The sequence below is a fragment of the Paramormyrops kingsleyae genome, chromosome 12 (genome assembly GCF_048594095.1).
Source record: "Paramormyrops kingsleyae isolate MSU_618 chromosome 12, PKINGS_0.4, whole genome shotgun sequence".
Taxonomy (NCBI): domain Eukaryota; kingdom Metazoa; phylum Chordata; class Actinopteri; order Osteoglossiformes; family Mormyridae; genus Paramormyrops; species Paramormyrops kingsleyae.
This window is the reverse complement of record NC_132808.1, coordinates 21,957,893-21,981,504: the sequence shown is the minus strand read 5'-3', so window position 1 is coordinate 21,981,504 and position 23,612 is coordinate 21,957,893. Positions and strand designations below refer to the sequence as shown.

Here is a 23,612-nt window from a genome sequence, read left to right as displayed (position 1 = left end):
AGATATATGTCTCTTACTCTACGTGAGGGACCGTAGCCAAGTGCCCTATATATGCACAGTTTGAGGACAGTCTTACCATGTGCCTAATTTGCTAATGTGTTTCTTCAACAGCCTCTAATATTTAGGTTTTTCAGTTCAACTCCCAGTTCACTAATATTACATTACTAAGTGTTAATCTACGTATACAGAGTGATGATCAGACATAAATTATCTATGCAGATTCTAGGTTAAATGCTGATAATCAAATACAATAAAATCATGGAATTCTTCCGCATCTACAAATCCGTATACGTGTATGTTTTAAGTCCTGGAATTCATACTTGAAGCCGTATTGCCGTCTCGTAACACGTGTTACTATTCATGAGGGGAGTCGGCACTCCATGTTCCTGCATATTTATAGGATGTATGTAAATTACGCACGTGAAGAGTACTGTATGCCGATAGTTTATGTTAATTAGGGCAACGCAGGTTTCAAGAAAGCAAGCGCAAGGGGGATTTGGGGTCAGTTTATCAGATCTGTGCCTTAAAACGAGTTGCTTTTGCTGAACGTTGTGAGTATCCTATCTGCGAGTTATCGTACTAATCTGTTAATAGGTCTTCCAGTTTTAAGTCAGGGGGGTCTATTAAAAAGACGACAAGAACAGCATCATCATCCACAGCAGTGCAACAAGTTTTGGGAGCGGCCATACAGGCGGCGGGATCCGTCACAGGTTGTATAGCGCCTTTGACAGTGGGAAGGCGTCCCGGCGTCGCGCTTGTCGCCTGTTTAGAGTAACTGTGCTCTGGCCATAACCCGCTGGGTCTGACAATCAAAACAGTCCTGCTGCTCTCGCTACATGCCGAGTGCATGTGACTCTGCGTTGCCCAGCATTCAGCATGAAGCTTGCGGAGACGAGAGAGGACCCGAGGTGCGCTGAAAACATGGAGAAGACAGCGGAGACTTACAAGCCACAGTACTGCTGCGGCACCTTCGTCAACGTCCTGGCGTGCTTGTTTTCTTTTGTTTCCTTTGCATACTGTATTTTATTGAGTGTGCAGACATCTGAGATCAAAACAAGGGTGGCGGAATTGGAAACTGGGAATGGGGAGCTTCTGTATCATCAGGTTCCCGGGTTCTCCATGGATCAGTTTAATTCTCTGATACAACAGAGAGTGGATGAACTTCTGTCTCAGGTAAGATGTAATCACTGACTCACGCAACCGTGTGAGATTTATTCAAAATGGGAATTACGCAAAGCCTGTAAGCTATTTATAGTGCAAACTTTAGGCTACCCCGTTTCTTCCAAGTTTAATATCTTAATAATGCTATTTAAATACATTATACGTGTTTTTACTCTTTCTTTTAAAAATGACTTATGCATGAATGTTTTGGAATTGACAGCGATCTTATGAACATCTGACCAAGATAAGGACTGTCCGTGAAGCGCCACCTGACTGCAACTGTCCACCAGGTAAATGAAAGATTGTTTTAAAAATCGATCGATTATCGTTTTAAGCATTTCAGTGAAGGTGGCATAGTTTAGCAGACCACCGATCGTTTATCGTAATTTCTTAGAGCCATCATTCCACCATCCACACCCCACGCAGATTCGCAGTCACAATTCAAAGGGGTCCTACAAAATAAGGGAAGCTTTTTGATGACAAAGAACAGAAATGCGCTGAAATTTAATAAAGTTCTGTTAATAACTAATTCCACTGTTTTGAAAGTGAATATCAATGTGTAATATGTATAGATGGTAGCGAGACTTTATCGGCTTAAACATTTATGTTGAGTCTAGTGCTTTTTTTTGTAAACATTTGCAGATTGGACCGCTTTTATTGTACTTACGTAATCCTGCCAAATAATTTCAAGATATTAATGCAAGAGATTTTGGTGCGTGAAATTAAACCTGCGTGCGGGGCAATTTGGATTAGCTCGCTCCACTTGTCAAGACTGGGTTGAACGTTTCCACCGCATTTTTCGCTGTAGTAGAAACTGTAATGTTTATGGGGTTCGGGATTGGCCGGTAGTACGGATGCTGTCTTTTAAAATCACATTAAAAACGCAAATGCATAACAGTGAATGACTTTACGACGCGTGCTTTTAGAAGGCGCTGGCGCTGTCGTGCGGCCGTCAGCCCTCCCTATTGCGGAGCCGCTGCAGTAATTCACGTCTCGGGCTCAGTGTTGATAGACAGAAATGGATATGAAGGATTCAGACAGCTGAATCACCGCTATTTTCAACTGAAAGAATGGCATTTACGGGCTATAGATAGGCGCTGAGAATCTTTTGTGATGTGGGGAAAATGCCTTCTTTTATGGATTTTCTCTTTTTCGTGGAAATTAAGTTTTGCAACATATTTTGAAACTTTCTTGTTGAGCAGTTCTTGAAAACGTTTTGCGTGTATTGCAATTAATGCACAAACACAATCAATCTCGAGACAATTATGACGTACTAGCCTATTGACTAGATTCAATAGTGCATTTCAGTATTTGTGGTCATAGTTATCAAACGGCTGGGGAAAGTTATTGCGCTCAGTAGCAGTTAACAATCAGTAATGCGATGTATTGAACTAGGTTGCTGCATGGTTGCTTAGACTAACATGAACAGCTCCGCATAGCAAAGAAGCTGAAATTACTCATTTCAACCAGCAGATGGAAATGGTGTTTGTAATACTTGTTACGGCCATCCTATTTGGAAATCTGCCCGTCTACGCCAAACAATGCGTGCTATTAGAATAAAATACGAGTCCCCTGCAAAATCCGAAATTCATCTGGCAAACCAAATTCATCTGGCAAACTGCATTTTGGAGCGGAGTGATCTTTAATGCGGTTCGAATTATGCACTCGAACAATTCGGATTCATTTTGTCTGAACAATGAGCTCAGCCGCTGTTATCTGTGCTTGAACAGTCAACAAGTTAGCAATATTTTCTACTTGTACGAGTTGAATAATATGCAGGTCTAACACATTCAAGAGTGTTGGTTGTTACTACAGACAATTACTACAGTCAATTATTAGGTAATCTAATAGATTATACTGAGAATGAAATTAGCACAAAATGCTGACGCTTAAATTATGTGATTTCTGTTTAGGTTTTAAAGGTGTTTGAGAGCTAAGGTTTACCACTTGATCTTTCAGATTCCCAGTTTACGTGCCAGTAGCATGCAAAATCCCACTGGCGGGAGAAATCTTCTGAAATGTCAGCTGAAACAATCAGGCCGCAATTAAGACAGATTTTACATGGATTTCATGCTCATATGTCTCGTTCATTTCTGCTGTCTTGTTCGACGCGAGCCCGAGGCTATGAAACAGCGCGCGCCGTTGTACAACACCTGCGGTGCTGCGGTGTCGCGAAACGCACCGGTGCTCGCGTGCGCTGCGCTATGATGAGTGTAGATCCAGCCCTGGGACCAGTAGTGAAAATATGTTGTACTGCTTGCAGCTTTTCAACATGCACGAAATGGGCAGGGTCAGAGTCTGGTGGATGCCCGATTTTTGTATTTTCATTAAAAAGGAATTAAGAAGGTTATCTTGTTTTTGATTTGCCTGTCAGTTAGCTGGCGTGAAAGTGTAGTCTATAGTGAAGTGTATTTAACGCTTTTGATTTGCCTCCATAACACACACTAGTGGTTCTGCCTCTGCTTTTGCTGGATGGAAGGACTCATATTTTGTGGTTGATTAAAACCCACTCTGTCTACATTAGGATCTCAACAGCTGATGGGCAGGAATGTCAGTCTCTTTTTATTGTGTTTTCTGACGGCCTCTAAGTTCTCAGAAACCAAGAATTTATGGCGAAATTACCTCACACATAAAGACCCATGTTTTCTTGAAAAATGGTTGATTTGTCTGCCCATGAGCTCTAAACTTCAGGATATAGGCGACCAAACCCCTGCTGGACAGGACATGTTGGAGGGTTTGGGAGGTGGTCAGCTTCAGGGTAAGAGAGGGACATGTTGCAGAATATTGAAGTGGGGAATGCATGCTTATGTCCAGCGGAGCTGCAACAGGCAACACTGTGATTGGCTGGCCTACAGAGACTATAAATGAAACAGTCACGTGACCTGTCTAACAACATCTGTGATTGGCTGGCCTACAGAGCCGATAAACAAAGGAGTCACATCAGATCCTGCTCTTCTGAGCTTTGTAGATAAGAGACCTAAGGTGCTCATGGGAGATGGAGTCTCTATGAGCTGTACTAGGGCACTGTCCTTGCTGTGGTGTATTAAAAGATTGAGATGATGAGCAGAACCATGTGACATGCTGATGGGTAGATGGAATATGGACTTTACTGTATATGGGTACAAGAGTAGGGAAGCATTTAACCAAACCAAGCGAAAGGAGAAACTCTTCTCCTTTAGACTCGAAAGTTTGTTCAGATTTTCTGATCCTTTATGAATCTAAAGATGGTTTTATGTGTAATGTGTTTTAAACAGGAGTCACATGTCTTTAACAGGACAGTAAACAGTCTTTATGTGGACGTTAATGTATTCTCCCAGCTTTCATCGTGGAAGTCCTGGACAGTGTTAAGAAGTTATGGGACGTTATGTTCTTAGATTATGGCCTTATGGAAGAATCACAAGATCTCCCAGGAGTAAATCTTCTGAGGGCACAAATGACTGTAAATTTCCCCTTTGACATCCTAATATCTATATACACTAGTGGCCAAAATTGTGGAAACACCTAGCATGCTTTAAAAATTACTACACGAATATTGATTGATATTGATAAACAATCAAAGAATGTTTGCAAGTAGTATAATTGGACGATTAAGTGATAATACCTGGATTAACTGGAATGAAGTTCTGCAGTCTCTAAAAGTATTTCCACAATTTTGGCCACTAGTGTAAATTTTATTGATGATAGAAATACCCTTAATTGCTGTTAGGAAAAGGTGTTGGCATTTCTGTTTTGTTTATAAAAGCAACAGGAGTGGGAAGGGGAATGGTACAAATCACACTTGAAACATAGGATGATGGTAATCTTTTTGGTTATATAACAAAAAATGGTCCTTGTCTAAAATAAGTAATTGTGCAAAGTCATGCAGTCTCAGCAGCAAGTTTGTTGGTTTTCCTTTTTTTTAGAAAAAGAAATAACATAGTAGGTACTATCAGTTTGTGTAACCAAAGGTTGCATCACAAAGGAGCTGAATCCATCTAAGGAGAATAACATGCTTTCATACAGTCCAAGAAATGGTCGTTATGATTATCCCAGGCTGTTGAAACAAAAGGGGACCTACTGTCATGCAGAAGCGTGAAGCTGCCGTCCTGACAAACATGCAGCAATGACAGACGGCCACCTAAACCATCCTTTTTATAAAACGCACTCAACATGGAATAAAGGGACTTCTTCTCCTATGGGGGGGGCATGTAGTGATTCACTGCTAGAGAGTGGACTGAAGTGGGCCGCTTTAAAGAAGAGAGGCACAGAGACAAACAGCAATAAGGGGGAAAAAAGCTTTCATAGTGGGCAGCCAGTCTCGACGGAGCCCTACCGGACAGTTCCTGGCAGCTATCCTGGAACGGCAAGCTGGACTCTGAAAGCAGAATGGGGGCAGGGGTGAATGTACGTGTGTGGAGGGGGGCATGCCAGCTCTTCAGCACGCGTTGCCCCCCCCCCATCCACTATAGCGGCAATTTGCCGGAACTCAGGAAATCTCCCTACAGAGACGTCTCGTTTTTTGTGCATTCAGAAACCACCCCCCCCCCCCCCCCAAAGCTGGGACTCCTGCACTATTTAAGACCCCCTTGAGAGCTTGACGGGTTTCTCTGGCTCTGTGTACCTGCTTTGTATAAGATGCCCGGGGGCCCGTGGTCCGAGACATGTGCGTGAGCCTCTCTGCTCTTCAGGACTTCCTCTAGCCGCATTTTCCCCCGGTGCGTAAGCCTTTCCCTTGGCTCGGCACTCGCACTTAACTCAAGGTTTTTGTGACGGATGTCTGGGTTGTATTAAGCCCCTCAAGGACCCTCTCGCCCGCTGACGACACGGCCCAGTCGACTCTCGGTCAACGAGGGACCGGGAGAACTGAATCTCTCAGGAAATGATGTGGAAAGAAAGGAAGAGAGATGGCCTTTTTGTTTCGCCATGGAGATGTAATATCAGACAGCGCTGGTGGTAGAGGAGCGCTGATCATGCAGGGCTGCCATATTTTACCCACGATGCAGCTCAGCGGACTGCTGGTGAGTCAGCGCCACGGCAACGGCAGCCTTCTGCTTCTGTTGCCTTCCGAAGTGGCTTGCTTAGCGACAGTCTCTTCCCCTATAACACAAAACGCCGTTTCAGATCCCCGTCCCCTTGTTGGGAGGTGAAGCTCAGGCAGGCACCGTCACCTCTGTGGTCACTTTGTGTCCAGAAACACTGTACTTTCTGTTCTCTGGTCGCCACTAGCCGGTCTCTTTGGAAACTCAGGCTAAACCTGGAACGTCAAAATTACAAAGCCGGCTCACAATGTGTGAGAACAGGTTTACGATGCCCGAGATCTTGTTTCATAGCCACAGATAGAAAATATATATTCTCAGTTCAGTATCCATTAATTCCTTTTTCTTATTATCAACTTTTATTGGGAATTAACACTGGGTGTTACTCAGCATCAAGAACACAAAGATCGTACTTATGTTCTTGCCAACTTGCCTCCTAAGAATTAACCTCAAACGCAATGAATCATGGGATTGTTCTTGTTGGCCAGACCGATGTATCCTTGATATTTGGGGCAGGGCAAGAACGACATCCTCCGTACTTCTGTTCTTAGTATTGGAACTGCACAGCAATGGAAGATGACGTCAAATGAGAACCCCTCCGTCTCAGGTTACCAGCCAGAAGGCCGCATTCAAGCAGGTAGATGTGGCTCGATTTATGATATTTGTTTTGCTAGCTTTTGGGTTTGGGTCTTGCCAGCTGGAAGGAGCTTCTGGTCTCTTGCTGAAAAGCTCACAGCGCTGTCTGAAAGGGCTTTTGCAGTGCCGATGCTCTTGGGGGATTTCGTAAGGGGATGCAGGTACGGCCACGGCTCGGTGAAAGGTGCGAAGGGATACGCTCTGGCCGCTTTACATCCGACCATGTGTCCGTTTAGGCCAGTGTTTCCAAACCCGGTCCTCGGGGACCTCCAGACAGACACGTTTTCGCTCCCTCCCAGCTCCCTGCCAGACAGTCCATGTCGAACTGGAAGGGAACAAAAACGTAGACGGTCTGGGGGGAAACACTGGTTTCGGCTACTCTGTTTTCAGGGTTTGTGTTTACCTGCTCTTGTAACTTTCTTCCCTCGTTTCCTGGATTATTTTGGAAGTCTGGAGAAGCAGCATCCCATGGTATGCTCAGTGCCCCAGCTCTGTGGAGACGGCTCTTATTTGCACACCCCCCAAACCCCCCCCCCAGCACTCTCACACATTCACACCAATGAGGCACATGTGACCCCGGGGGAGAGAAGCCAGCCCAGAGCCTTTCACAGGAAGCGGCCTGGTCTCTGATGGGGCGTCAGAGCATGAAGTACATCTGAAAAATCGCCAAACCTGTTGCGTTTTTCTTGGGGCTGGTCAGACCAAACCGGAGGCATCTATAATCCATGTGGATACACAGTGAAAAGCCAGCTACTGAATGGACATTTCATTCTAGCTTTACCACTCCCCCAGAAGTGATGCCAGGACACATAGCTTGATCAGAAATCAGACATCATAAGCGTGATGCACAAATACAGTTACTGCTTTTTAAATCGAAGTTTAAAGGATTTAAATTGGCACCTATAAAAATATTGTGGGATGCGTGAGAGGATCAGTGCACATTTTTTGGACTGTGTTTTTGTTTTGTGTTTTTTTTTTTTTAGATCTAGGGAGCTTGGTACAGAGAAGTTTCTCTCGTAGGCATTTTGATACACCACCCCTCCTCCCGCGCTCCATGTTTTGTGAATTTTACAATTTTAAGTGTTAATGGAGCAGAAGCTAAATGTAACGTTAAGTCGAGGTCCAAGGTCCTGTCTGTTAGAGAATGTTGTTTAGTTTAAAATGTTCTCATTGGGTAGGGACACGGACAGGAGTGGTTGATGTTAGCTCACCGCGTTAGTTCTATCGCCTTTTTTTTTTTCTATTTTATGTCTGGAAGTTTGCTTTGCTTTTGACGGATATATAAACAGCGAGGGTCTTGTTTTTATTTCCTTATTTCCTCCTTGGCCTTGGACACCGACAACACCTGGAAAAAGAATCTGTGTTTTTTTTTTCCCCCCCATGAGGGTCAAGGTTGAGTTAGCAGTTAGCGTACGGTGCTAATGTAGCATCACGGGACGGAGCCCCGGGTGGGGTTACAGGTGGAGACGGAAGCTCGAGGCGTGAAACCCTCGTGCGAAACACTGAAGGCTTTGATCGCTCATCGGCTCATTGGCTACTGGCATAACGGGCATCTCGCCAGATGTAGCGTGGACCTCATGACCCGTGACAACACTGGTCAACAGTAGGGGGAGCAGCAGTGCCTGTGTTTTTACTGAAGGCTTTAATTACGGTGAGCGTGACGGACAGCAATGCGCCTTCTTGGGGTAACGGGGTGTCTCACGCTGCAGGTCTTGTGCCTTCCTCGCACAGAGTCCTGTTTATCTTCATTATGATGTGGCTTTGCTTAGCTGCTCCGTACCCAGCTCCCAGAACGAGAAAGGGCTTCTTTGCACGGCAAGACCTGAAGGTGACGAATGAGCAGCAATGCAGTGTGTTTTTGCGGACGCCGGGTGGGAATCGGGAACAAGAAGCCAGGTCTTCCTGTTCGCCTTGTAGACCACACACCACTCTACACCTCCCTCTCTCGCACACCACCTAGCAGCGTACAGCCTAACACAGTGTTCGATGTAATGTAAAATCTGACTCATACGATGTGCCTGGAAGACTAATAAACATAAACGCGACTGCAACTGGCCAATTCATTTTAGGGATGTCATTTGAAGTGGGCTTTACATCCCAGCGAAAAAAGGGGAGAAAGGGAGCAGATCTCAGAGGCTTTAAAGCCTCGCTCTTTACCGAACACTGGGGGTGACTCAAAACAGAAATTCACCTCGATTAATTATAATTTCTCAGAAGTTTGAGGGAAAATGTTACATAATACACCCCAGATGCTCATTTTTGACTTTAATGCTTGTACAACCTGGTATCTTAATTTTAAGGGAAATGCACCAAAAGCACACTTAAAGGCACACTTGGAAGCACACTTAAAGGCACACTTAAAGGCATACTTAAAGGCACACTTAAAGGCATACTTAAAGGCATACTTAAAATGGCATTAGTGCTCTTTGAATAATCCTGAGTGTTTTCAAGTCAATTGAGTGCGGTTTGTTCTGTGGATGGCTTATTGCTGGGTTGGCAGTTGCGGACGCAATCTTCGGCTCCCGTGGTCAGTAGATTGAAGTCGGCGTCACTGCTTAAGATATTGCTGATTAAGGAGCCTCAGTTTTCGCTCCGCATGGCTGCTTCCCTCCTGGCCGCTGTAAGGCAGCCTTGAGGCATAAACGCAGCACAATTGGCAGACAGCTTGCCAATTAACGGCGCGAGTGTAGCTCGAGATGCCACAGGGATGTTATGGGAGCTGTGGAGTAACTCGGGAAGCTGTGGCGGATCAGGGCAGATGTAATCCTGTTATCTGCCAGCAGACTGGGGCCTCTGGGGGTTGGGGGGGGTGTATCTCTATTGACCTTCTCTTGTAAATGTGGTAAGAGACAATCGTGTCGGTAGCGACGGCTGCTCCCGGGAAGGGGGGCTGAATTAAGCCAACAGGTGATTGACTGACGGGCTTATTTAAGCCGGGCTGACTGACCTTCCGGCTCCCATCACAGATTTTGATGAGGATGTCGATGCATCCTACCTGTAGCAGGGTGACTCATGGCTTCATGAATATGCGTCATCTGGATAATTACATCACAAGTCCCCTAAAAAAAAGCATTTAAAAAGTCTCTTCAGCTCTTTGTGGCTAAACACTCCGACTTGTCAGATGAGCCAAGGAGAATGCAAGCTGTGAATTTATTTTTGCATTATTTCAACAGCCCAAAACTGTAGTCATGCCCCATACACACTGTGACCCTATAATTCTGTGTCCTTTAGATAATGATTTTCAAGTCTAAGAGCTTCTCTGTCACTCCTCTTTCTCTGCTCTCTCTCTTATTAAAAGGAAACCTTTTGTGGATTTTTTTCCCCAAATGCATTTTTCTCTTCACCTTTTGTATGAATATTAAAGTAAAGTATAACTATGAAAAACATCTGCAAAAGGTTACCAGCAAAACTTGCTTTTGTTTATTTCTTTAAAAAGTACTGATAACAGAAGATTCACTGAGGTTATTGACTGTTGTGAGGCCGTTTATTACATCTGTGCACTGTCAATCGCTGAATCTGTCCTTTGTGCGGCCTCAGATTTTTGGGTCCTTTCGGATTTCCCCCGAGCATTGATCTACACGTCTCAGATGAACGGCGCTCATCACATCCCCTATTTCATGCCTCTGTTCTCCTCCTCTGCATCACAGCTGCCCCCCATCTTGCGTAATTACCCATCATGCTACATGTTAGCCTAAACAAGAGAGACTCTCACTTTTCCCACTCACGCTGGGTGCAGAACCATGAGCTTAAGCGATGTGCCTGTGTCCGATTTGTATATTTGTATCGAGCTCTCTCTCCAGGAGCTCGTCCTGAATTGATATCTGCTTCGGGAAGCCCCTACTTGCTGATAAAACTGTTGAAGACTTTGTCCATAGAGGCTAGCACAGCATCTATTAAACCATTGCTTAAAATGCAGCGGTCAGTCTGGGTATTTCTGTGTGCATTTCACAGAGAGATCTCTGTCCTGCTGCGCTTTAACGTCCACCCATCTGCCAGCTATCCCGGGCTGTGTGGCAGAAAGACGTCACATCTGTTTCCCTTCAGCTCCCAGAATCTGCAAAAATATTCTGAGGGCAGAAAGAAAAATTGTTGGTTCAGAGAGATATCCAGTGAGATTATAGAAGCAACTAGAGGAGCTGGGATCAAGACATCTGATTGGTTGGTTCCACCTCCTCTAGCTGCTTGGACCCACCTCTTCTATAACCTGATGGGTTATCTCCATGAAACCAATCATTTTTCCTTCTGCCCTCAGAACATTTTTGTGTATGTAAAACTCCCATGAGCAATCTGTAATGCCCTGGGACATGGTTTTGTTTTTGCTCCCAAAGGATTCTTCCTTATAGGTTTGAAGACGGTCAGACTCCCCATTCTCTTCCGCTCACACAAAATCTGCTCTAAGAGAGCCTGTTCAAACTAGGGTTAAATCACCATGACTGTTCTACAATAGACCTTTCTCGTCCTTTTCAAGCCTGTCTGAAGTACATGGCAATTCAAAGGCCTGCATCAAATCAGCTCTTTTTTTTTAAAGGAGCATCAACTAATTGGCTGTACTCTTTGATTATTTTAACGAGCAGCAGAACCAGGCCTGACAAACACCAGCAAAACAACTGCATCAGGACTTCTCAGTGCCTTACTAAAAATAAGTTTAGTAACCGTATAGTCAGTATGAATGCGAGCGATATGGCGTATCCCATGAGGCATTTCATAGCTGATGTGTGCGGCTACGTGTTATATTCCATCGGTATAGCCTCGTTGACTTACTATGCCCATGCCAAGTAGCTACGGCAGACCCATGGCAGATTCTTCAGAGCGCATGACCTCATACGGCTCGCTCCGTTATCTTGGCCACTGATCACATCTCATTGCCATTTAATATTCCCACATTTGTGAGCTCTCTCGTAGGCCTGTGTAAACATTTGTAAACCGAGTGCGCACGAATCCTGATAATTTCTGTCTTCGTGGCAAACGGCAGTGATTCACTCGTTGTGTGATCAGCTGACATACTCTGGTTTTGCATGTGTCTGACAGCATGAGCCTTTGGCCCAATCTGAGGTATTCACAGCCGCCCCTGGGCTGCCGTCATCCACGAATGTTGGCCGAGTGGGCTCGATTTACTAGGGTATGTGTGGGTAGCTCTTGTGGGCGACATAATTCATCTATACGCTGACGACACATGCTACAAAAAACTCACAAATATCCCACCACTGTGAAGCAGTGTGCGGGGTCGTGACCTTTGCTACCCTTGCCTTCCTAATTGATTAACTTAGAGGTCAGCTATGAAAGGCTGAACTCCGGTATGTTCACTGAGCAGGTCCTTTCAAGGAAACATGGTCTTCCTTCATGGTCTAATTCAATTCTCTGGGGCTCCATGTGAACATCTTCCACCCTAAGACCAGCTGAGCAGTATATCAAGGTCAGGCAAGGGCTGTCCCACACCGATCCCAGGCATTGTCTCTTAGAGTCCCCAGATTCCGCTATTTGCATCACTGTATTTTATCTTACTAACCGGTGAATTGGAACATCCTTCAGCTGAAGTTTATCAGCCTTGGCTCCCTGTCTCTCCTGCATATGAAATTTTACGGAATTCCCACTACATCTCGTCCTATCTTAACACAAATGAAAGGTTTTCGAGTCAGAAGGCCGGTGTAATTATTCTCTACACGTCGTGCAGCGTGGTTAAGCGTGATAAAAGAAGAGTAGTCCCATTTGTATGGATTAAGATATCGACAGAATTCAGGCCGGCGGCTCCTAGCTAGCTAGCATTTTAAATCCATATCTAGGAGGGCCTTGAACCAAATATGTAAATAAACTGAAAACAGAGAATGCGGCTTGTTATATGAGTGGTCCTGGAGGAGGATTAATCTTGGCAAAACACAGCCACCCTCTCCTTGATCTCAGAATCCGGTCGTATTGTGCCCTCTTTTCATTTCCATGTTTAATTGCCCTGTGCCTTGGCGTTCCCCACATTAGCGCAAGCCGGGCCGCAGGTTTCGTTCTCGCTCTGGCGCTTTGCTGCCTGCAGGTTGAGCTGCCAGCGAGGCCAAACAAAGACGGAAGGGCAAGGGTTGGATGAGGCCGTTGGTCGACCTGTTACCGGTGGTTCTGTTTTTGATTTTTGCAGAGAACACCAAGTGCTGCTCACTCTGAGCTGCTCGTGCTCATGGTTCCTGCTCATGGACGCCGTCTAGAACAGGGGTGCCCAACTCCAGTCCTGGGGGGCCGGAGCCCTGCACATTTTTGGGTTTCCCCTCATTTAACACACCTGATTCAACTCCTTGTGCTAATTACCACACAGCTACACAGGGCTCCGGCCCCCCAGGACTGGAGTTGGGCACCCCTGATCTAGAAACTACCACAGTATAACAAAGTACCTGGTGAAAGGAGTCCCAGCCTGATGGGAAATTTTTTTGTGTCTATATGAGGAGCAGTGGTCTGTGTCATATGGGTCCCTCTATCGAGGCCCATAAAGATGAAAGATACTTTTACGGCCTTAACCTTCATGCTACCCAGGGAAATGTTTTAAAGGTATAAAAACCTATATAGAAACTTGTCAGAAGGGAAGAGCTGTATACCCGATTTAAATGGTTCATCCTTTAAAGCGAGCTGATGTGTTTGCCTGCGCATTTGAAGGTTTGAAGTGGCATTCAGATTCGATTCAAGTTATAGCTGGAATCCAAGCAAAATGGTTTTGCAGGCTTGCAGCAACTGCTCTTTTTTCTAAAAGGCTATTAGGGGCATTGTCACTGTGTACTGAGGAAGTTACCGAAAACCTGCAGCCAGACATGACGTGTAGATTCACTGACCCCTAGGACATATGTGCCAAGCTGCATACTCACTGTCAATCTGCGAACAGCTGAGTGCCCCAGGGTGGCACCTCAATGTGGGCATACAGAGTGCTACACTGTGTCCGGCTGGCATCCCAGTCTTGAAATGAGATCGCCACACTCTTTAACGTCCAGATCATATCAGAACCAGAACATGGATCTACCTATCCCAAGGCACCCATTGCCTCATCCTCTTGTTTTTGAATAAATGGTTTGTGGGCGCTGGCGGGTGTGGCAATAGCCATCAGTCGGGAGCATCGTCCATATTCTCACGCTGCATCAAAGCGCCCTTGTGATTGGACGTATTCCTCATAAGTGCAGCCGTTCTTCCAGCAGGAAATGTGGGACGCCAGCCTCTGAAAAGGCCGGCCTCTGAAAAGGCCGGCCTCTGAAAACACCAGCCTCTGAAAACGCCGGCCTCTGAAAACGCCGGCCTCTGAAAATGCCGGCCTCTGAAAACGCCGGCCTCTGAAAAGGCCGGCCTCTGAAAACGCCGGCCTCTGAAAACGCCGGCCTCTGGGCCTGCTGAATTTGTCCTCCCGGAGTAAATGCAAAACATTTCTTGGCTCCCTCTGATTTCCATTAACTGCTCCTTTCATGTGGGGAATGAGCTTCACTAATGCCCCCCGATTGCGGCTAACCACCGGCTCCTCGTGCGAGTCTCCATGACCCGAAAGTACCGTGACCGGTCCATACAGCAGATGGATTGAGTGCAGTCGGCATTGAAAACCGACGTGGATGAGATGGTGCCGTAAAATTCCAATATTTTGAGGTCCTTCTGTGTTGGTTAAAGTTTTGGCATAGGGTGCAGTGATGTAAGAATTTCATCAGGAATGTTACTTTATCTGTGTACATCCTCATTTAAATACTGAAAATGACTAGGAAAGCAGACACGGCTTGGCTTTTGCTGCCAGTTGCAGCATTTTTAGCAGTAATAAGGACCTTGCCGCAAATATGTTATATTCAGCAGGGGGGCATTTCCCTTCCTTACCATGTCATTTCATTTTAGTCTCCTTTTATAACCTCCTTACTCTTCAGATGACCCAGACGTCTCCTTTAGCGGCACAATTGGAACCAAGGAAGTTAACATGGTTCGTTAAATGAAAGTGACACCAAAGCTAATCCTGCCCAGCATTAGTCAACAAGGGGGCATTTGTTCTGAGGGATCCCCAGCATCTAAGTGCCTGGTTAGGTAGTCAGACAAGTTCTGGATTGTTGTCCTCTTATTCCCAACAATGTGTCTTGGTACCAGCTGCAGTGTTCCCAGGTTCCTGTGGAAATGGACTGGTCGACAGCTCCCCAACCTGAGCAGGCCCTGTTCCATCCTGCAGACCTTCAGATGTCAGGCTGGTAGACATAGAGTCAGCAAGTAAACTTGCCTCCTGTGATTTCCTACTTCTTCTAATTCTTGATTAGCCAGGGCCATGCTCATCTTCCTGTTATTTATTAGGGAATTAGCAGGGAATCGCCACACCGGTGTGGAACCGGAGCCTGACAGGATGGACGCTGGGAAAACCAGACACTCGGAGATTCGGTAAAGCACTTGGTATGCTGGCTGTTTGGTTTCAAATTTCAGAGGAAATCAGAGTCGTGCCAGCCTTGTAATCTCCACCTGCAGTGCTATCTGTTGCAATTAAACATCTAAGAGATGAGCCTCCCCCCAAAGACTACCCGTCCGCTGTAATTAACAGTTGTGATTAAAATCCAGTTTCCTCTCAGGGGGTGGCGGGGGGGAAAGGGCTCTGCTGCCTGTCTCCTCCGCTGTATCCTGAGAGAGCAGGGGCTGGCCAGATGCTTAATAGGGCTGGCTGCTCTTGGGGCCAGTTCATGCCACCTGGTAGTCAGTGCAATCAGTTCCTCGGGACCTCAGCCAATGTCACTTTAATTGCACGATGCTATTCTCCCCCCACACTGTCATAGGACAAATATGGTGTCTCTAAGCCTCGCCAGCTGATTTGAGAATGGAGGCGCAAGCCTGCCAGTGTTTTTTAAGAAAGCATGACGTTCTTTTTTAGGTTTCTTCAAGCGGTGGGTAACCTTGCATTTGAAGTGGATAACCTTAAACTGAATGACCTTGAGCTCACGACCTCACCATAGACCTTCTGTTTTAACATACCTGGGGAGTTCAGCTTCCTGGAGCAGATGAGCATCTTATGGATGTTGTCACACACCACGGGCATTGCTGGATCATGTTATGAGGAGAAGTTCACGAGGAGCGACCTGTGGGGTGCGCATCTGGCTACATGGACGAGGTGGGGAAGGGAGGGGGGGGCTGCCCCAGTTCAAGGTTGACGGTGAGCCAAGGAGCAGGCCTTCATTTTGAGGGCTGCGCTGTGACGGCTTCCCCTCCGCTACCAAAAGCAGAACCAGATGACAGCAGCGCTCCCGATCTCAGTGGCCCCCGTTACAGCCTGGATTCTTTGGCTTCGAACATCTGTTTAACTTTCACGTGTTTGTGAGCGATCAGTCACCAGCCCCTGTCATACATAATGCCAGGCCTGCTTGGTCACCGGTTTGCTCAGCCCTGCGTGCTATTTTGCTGAACGCACATTTCAGAATTCCTGTAACTAATGTTTTAACCAAAATTAAATTAGAAGAAATGGCACAGAAGTATGTAAAATGCAGTTCAGAGCAGAGAATGCTCAGCATGTTCTTTTATATAATGTTAAAGTATATAAAATCTATCAGTTCCATAATAGTTTTATTCCTTATAGTAGTGACATAGTACAACTTCAAAGTTGAATGATATTCAATGAAAAGGCAACATGATTCAAAAGGTATAAGGAGTGCACATTATATTCCTAACCACACATTACTGGATGGGGGTGAGCAGAGCAGAGAATACTCATTACAGGCATCTGGATAGGCGCCTTAGGTCCTCTGTAATTCCTTAACTGTCTACATCCCCTGAATAGGAAAATATTGCGGGTCAAATTTTCTATTTTCCCCCGGAAAGCCAAGCAAATGATGAAAAAGCTTCAGATGTCTTCCACAATTTTTCAGTAATTGTAAAAGCAATGCATTTAACCATCCACTAATCTTTGCACTTGCATTATTTGGCCAGGTGACTTGGGCCTTACGAGCTGTTTGACTTGGACTTCCTCTGCACCAACACTGAAGCATAATTTTCTGGGAGAATCTGCACAGACAGCACTGGAATGCAGTGTGGTGTTTACGTTCATTAAGTATACCCTGCAATGTAGTTAATATTCTTGTTCCTCGGAGCAGCTTGTAAGTATTGGCAGCCACTGTACGGTCATTCCCATTACAGCAAATAGACTCTTCAGCATTCCTGTTGACGCAGCACAGCGTACAGTGATGGGACCGTTTTGCATGCCAGCTCTGATTTTGATGAATACAGTCAAGCAACATCACTTATATTTGCTTGTTCATTTCCAGAGGTTTGCATTTTATGCCCTGCTGGTGATAGATCAGCTGGAAATTCGAGGATAACTATTATGCAGATTGATTCAGATGTGCAGCCAGAGAAAAAAAATTCCCTTGGCTCATTGTGATTTCCCAGGATGCATCTCTCAGTGGCTAAACACTCAGATGGAGCCCTTCGCACCCCAGTTTCGGTAAAAATGCTACTATGAGCCGAATCTGTCTGTTTTCACACACTTTGTAGCCTGGTGCTACATGATATTTGTTAAGCCTGTGAATTAAAGCCCACCAAAATATTGACCCTGCATTGCATGTTGCTTTTAGCTTTTTAGCAAACTCAGGGAGAGTATGAGACTGTAATGCATATGTAACGCACAGTTTAATGCAGGTGTGACTTTGCTTTATGCACTGCTTCAGGTGTTGTTGTGCTTGTAGTTGCGCTCTATATTGCAATGCCTGATTTATGTGTGTCTCCGGGGGTAAATTTAGCAACGTTAACAGTCATGCCAATATAGCATTATTACACCTGAATTGAACTGAGAAGGAGAGTCGCAGGCGCTATTGATTTTTGCGTGAGATCAGTGCCAATGATTCGGGCTGCTAGAGAAAGAGAGAGAGAGACTGGATAACCATTTACCCACTATAGTTGAACTTATCAAACCATCGGGTCAGTACCGCCACGCAAAGCATGGAGCACACCACTGAAAATGGCATGCAGATTTTTGTCAAAAAACAAACCGAACAAAAAGTCATTTTTATTTAGTTAATACTGTAGCACATTTAGCCTCAATAAATTAAGAGAGCAGTTGAATGTATGACGTCCTTGAGTGTGATCTTGTAGTGGGTGCTCGTCCTATTGGTACACGGAGTCAGCTTAATGCCCCGAAGATAGAAGGTCAACCTGCCTTAGCAAAGTAGCACCCTTCCTACAGTGCATGGCTTGGATCTGCTCCCAGGGTGAATGATTCACCACACATAGCATGTTGGCTTAGTTTCAAAGGGTCCCTGTGGCGTTTGTAGTTGCTCTTGCTTTTGTTAGGTCACCGTCACAGCGAATGCATGCAAGCCGTCTAAGCCGGGATCAGCGCAGCCAGTTGCCCTTCTTTCATATCCTCGTGTGTTATAAGATTTCCAAGTCATGCCATGTCACAGTGCATCATTCTGCATTTGGAGAAGTAAATCTCGAGGTCCAGTGGAGGTATGTATTTTTTTTTGTGGTGCATGCTTCATGTTTTGAGGTATTTTATTTGAGACGATGCGCAAAACCTTTCAGCTGAAGGGCACGGCTACCAAGAACGGCAACATTAGTGGGGGGCACGAGAGTGGTAAATGGTGACATCCAAATGGGGAACATCCAGCCCCGTGCAAAACTCCAAAAACAAGCCTTCAGGAGCATAAACTGTGCCAGAAGGAGACCATGCTCATTCCAGTACGAGACTTTTGTGGGTTATTGGAGGCTGATGGTTTTGGTTTAACACTAGAAGTCTACGAAAATTCCGGTAAGCTCCAAGCGAGTCCCCCCCTCTGACTCCCCACACAAACTGCACGGCCCCTCATCAATTAACACCTTTTGTTTTGCAAAGGCAGGCCAGAATTCATATCTTCTACTCAAATCTACATTCAAAAGTTCATCTGACAGTGTGTTCTAAGGAATCATAAAATACGTGGTTTTATATGGTAATTATGTCATTTCAAATATCGTAAATTGAAATACAGTGGAACGCCCCTATCTGCTGATTCGGTAACCTCTGTTTCATCTATCTGAAAATATTTGATACAATAAATACTATCAAACTACCATCCAAACTGTCCTGTCACCTGAGCCATGTCTTGTTGTGCCAACTCAAAGGTATGGAACACAGCAAAGATGGCCGACGTTGCCCTATCCTTCGGGTTACTCTAAATCAGGGGTGAGGAACCTAATCCATGGAGGGCCAGTGTGGGTGCAGGTTTTTGGGTCATAGTGGGTCACCAGGACTGGAGTTAAGAACCTCTGCTTTGTTATTGGCTGATTGAGAGATCATCCAATAACCCGCACCGGCCCTCTGAGGAACAGGTTCCACTCCCCTGCCCTAAATGAACAGGCCCCCACGCATCTCAAGAAGCTCTTGTAAAATTCTAGCAAAAAGTAGAGTTAAACATCTGTGTTTCTACACATTATTACTGATGGTTGTTTGGAAAACTTAATGTTGTCTCTGTTGACAGCATTTACTATCATCGTTAGCCTTACTGATTAGTTAATGCGTTGACCTGGAGTGGCTTACAGTTGTAGCTGTTTACACAGTGGTATGTTTTACTGGAGTGGTTCAGGTTAAGTATCTTGTTCAAGGGCAGAAACAGCAGGGACCTTGGGATTTGATCCCCAACCATTGAGCTGTGAAACCCCTAACAGATACAGTCACCTAATGCTGGTACAAGTCTGGCTGTCAGTGCGGTTAAGAAATGAAACCAGTTTCTGCGCTAACCTATACAAACCTTGACATTCAGTTGGTATGCCCTCCCTTGGCTTATTTTGTTACTCATGTGCATACAGCTTGAGAGCACTCTGCTGTTGCAGCTGGGACTGAGAGGGTCCTGTAGTCTGTCTTTGCTCTGGAAAATGTAATTTTGAAAAGTTTGTGGCCCAGTCTGTGTTTACAGTGTGGGAGAAGCTGGCAGCTGTCTGAGAGCAGACAAAGGAAGCGCTTCGTTGTCGGTCGCTGCTTTGTAATCCATACGTCTGTCGCACACGCGCTCCGAAACCCCACTCCGCCACGTACGACCCTCATAACGTGTCAGCTGCCTCGGGGATCGGGTTCGCCCGGGGCTAGCTGCAGGGTGACGGGGATGTGTTGTTGCCCCCCCGTCGAGGTCCGATGGCTTTACCTCAACATCATTCCTGCTCCACTTTACCTTCCCTAGAAGTCGACGGGGGATTACAGGGACCGAGCTCTGGTCCGTTGAGTCAGACAGAGGTACCGCCTGATCCTTTGGCCCTGCTGAATTCCTTCCTTGATGGAGTGGGAGAGCTTAACCCTGTCAGTCTGAAGTTAAAGAGGCCCCTAGAATTTGGACTGGTGTCTGTCTGGAGAAGGGTCTTGTACGAATGCCATTCATAGGTGACCTTTCTCATCACTACGAGAGCAGAGCCAATAAGCAGTCACATACGGTACTGCTCCCAGAATGCACCTCAGGCCTTTGCACGGTCATTACAGCCGAACAAGTTTCTGAATCTTTCATTCATTCATTCATTCATTCATATTATTAAGCAACAGAGCAAGAAATTCAAACAGGTCTGAAAGTCGTCATTTCGAGGCGCGATGTTGTGTTTCGTCCGGAGGATTCTTAATCGCCCATCGTGCCAGTGGTCAGACGTTGAAGGTCAGCTTGCTGGTCTGCAAGCTGGGTCAAACATGCACACCTGCTGCAGGAATCTACGGAGCATGGCTCCGTTGACATGGGCACACCCCCTGCCTGCTGTCCTCTCAAACTCAGCCATCTTATCGGCATTTGTGCCTCTCGCTTACTCAGATATCCGGCGGCTCCTTTCCCAGCCTTCACATGTGATCCAAGCACATCGTACCCAAATCCTTAATTTTACCTTTACTTGCAGACAAGTGCCACACTCTAAGCTGAGACAAACTCTCCCCCTAATGTGGCGCAGAGCCGTGTAAAAACAGACGTGCACCTGTTCTCCTGCCGGCCGCCCACAACCTGCATGACAACTGGTCTGGGATCATAAACCAGCGGCTAAGAGGAGATTAAAAGAAGTCAGTCACTGAATCCCGATACCCTGTTTTGCCTCTCAAATTGCCGCTACCCAGTTTGGTATCCTCATCCTATGCGGAGACTGCTTTAAATCCTGTGTGGTTTTCAGAAAGTTAGCACGGATTATCCTTTTTAAAAAAATGAACCAGTCTGGTGAAGATTCCAGTGTTTGAAGGATTTGTAGAGGAACATGAATGGTGGATCTTTCAACACCTAATGAAGTGAATATAGGAAATGCTGAAGTACTTAAAGGTTGACATGCTTTGTTAAATACAAGGTTAGCAAAGTTCTCCAAGTCATCTGTCTGAATTTTTTGTGTTTGCATTTTGCAATATTTACTGTAGGGAAAACACCTGTTTCACAGAGATGACTGGAAGAATATTTTGGCTTAAATGAAATGGAAAGCAGATTAACAGATTTACAAAGTGACTTGTAAGGCTCCAAAGGATGAAGACTTGAGTCTGGAAGAGCTTGGTTACATGGTGGCCACATGGTATGTGACTGACAACACACAGGCAGCTGTCATCACTTCTCTTATTTTTTTTCAAGCAGAACTGAATTTGTCTCATACCCTTACATTTCTCTGTGCCGTCATTGGTTGGCAGTGCTCTTTGGCCAGCCTATGTAGTGAGAACTGACCAATCGTGAGCCCTGGGCGGGTTTACTGATTTCCAGCAATCACGCTAGCTCGACCTCATACAAACTCTGTCATAGCTAATGCGTCGGAGCTGATTGTGATTAAGGCGGCAGACTTTAGACTTTCTCTAAAAGAGAACCAGCTGAGTCAAAGCGGGGAGGAGGGTCGTAGGAGACTGTGGTTGAAGCTGGAATTCACTGTCGCCCCGAGTTAGTGGTCACGTTCGCCTTCTTTCAGTGATTTTTGTGTGTTTCAGCGTGCTGTGTAGTAGTTTCAGTTTACCATTCCATTTATTTCCTTTTTGTGTTTTACTGAAGACTCTGCCCCTAATTGGCCCTCTCTGCAATAAAAGCCCTTTAAAGTTCTGGAACCGTCCTGTCTCGCATCCCCATTCCTCCTCTGCGGCAGACCACCATCTCCACAACTTGCTGCAGTGCCCTGCGGGAACGTCACAACACACGGGGCAACAGTGGGACAAGCGCCCCCGCCACTGGCATCGGCATCAGGAAGCAATCTGTACGAGCCCTGCGTCTCTCTGAGGGCAGTCAATTCAAATCTCAGTGCTGTGAATACACGTCGGTGTAATTTTCCGGCGATGGAGTATTTAAGGGGGTTAGAAGCAGACCGTGAATGTCAGTAGGTACCCGGGACCTGATGAAGATGTCTCTGTTGATATGCAATAGCTAAAGGCTTTTAAACTCATTAAGGTACTGATATACTACCCATCCGTCTTTTGGATGCCTCTTCTTGACAGGGCCTCTTGGAGCTCATCCCAGCTAGCGGCCCTTACAGGGAACACACATCATGCACTCCAGACACACCAGCCTACCTATCGGTTCTTGTGCTGAAATCCATGCAACACGAGGAGGATACAAACTCCACAATCATACACATATAGGTAAGGTTCAGATCACAAACCCTGGAGGTGTGAGGCATCAGCGCTACCCACTGATACAGCAAGACACCCTCTGAAATGCATGTTGAAATCTAGACATTTTAGGCATTTATGTCATGTGACATTTAAGCGTTATCATGATGCTAAAGTGGGCAAAGCTTCCTCACGGGTCATCCCAGGTTATACGGGGTCTCGGCTGAGGTCAGAAAGATGCTATTAGTCAACTTTCCTTGTAAACATTCAATACGCGGAACTTTAGACACCAACCGTGTTGTATTTGGACCAGGGAATGGAACAAACCAGGCCTTACGCCGAGAAAGACCCCACTGTCCGGCACGGCGGGATGCTAACGGCCTCCCGACACTGAGAACACTCCTTGCACTATACACCTCTGCCAAAATCCTAACCCTAATCCTATGTAGCCGGAGTCACGTGCAGGAATACCTCCTATGTATCGGAGGCCTCCCATGAATGGAGCTGCGCAAATTATCTGCCATGTTTGTGAGTTCACCTCTCACAGTGACCCGCTCTTGGTTTAAATGCCAGAAACACAATTCTAAATAATTATTTTGTCAAGACAAACCTATTCTTCTCAACAAGCAATACATCCATGGCGCCCTTTCTGTTTATGACCTGATGCAAAAACAGGGTTGTGCGGGTGTATTTGTGAATTTCAGTATCTGTCTGCATTTACCTTTTCATCTTGAGGGTCTTGAGAAGACCCTTTAACAAAATGTATTAAGAACTGTGGTTAGTCAATTCAAAACAGACGATTGGCCGGAACACAATGTCAGCCGTTTTTCCAGCACCACTGGAGTGTGTTTTGGCGTTAGGGCTTTGCTCAAGGGCCCGACAGTCATGTGACTACTTTGACTATTCTCCCAATGGAACAACAATCCCTCAGGCAGTGCTGTGGGAACACAGCACAGTCACTTGACGGCTACTAGGATTAAAGTTGATCTCCAGATGCACTGTGGATATAAGTCAGCGCTTTGGGTGACAGGGTTTAATTTCAGTCAATTGCAAATGTTAAGCTAGAAGATGAAGGTCTTGAAACCTATGCTGTATGGCGTTACCATGCTCCGTCAATCCCCCGCTTTGGACCAATGGGAAGTGGGTTCAGTTGGGTCAATTGATGCTGTGCTACCAATGAGGTAGGGTTTACACAGTTTCCTTTCTACCCTCATGGGTATGGTTGGTGCCCCATTGTCATACAGGGTGGGAGAGAGCCCTCCAAATGGCAGCCATGGCTTCAGCAGAGTGCTGAGCTGCACATACTGCCCCAGGGCAGGACCGGGTCAGAACTTGGCATT

At 45.9% G+C, this 23,612-nt stretch overlaps 1 protein-coding gene across 1 annotated transcript in view; it reads left to right on the top strand.

Moving 5' to 3' along the window:
• The first annotated feature begins 465 nt into the window (after positions 1-465).
• Positions 466-23,612, top strand: part of LOC111835506 (uncharacterized) — a 147,831-nt gene continuing 124,684 nt past the window's right edge. Inside the window, exons 1-2 of the mRNA XM_072697715.1 lie at positions 466-1,173; positions 1,382-1,451. Of these exons, the coding sequence (XP_072553816.1) occupies positions 877-1,173; positions 1,382-1,451 (367 nt within the window). The 5' untranslated portion in view covers positions 466-876. The remainder of the gene's footprint in view (positions 1,174-1,381; positions 1,452-23,612) is intronic.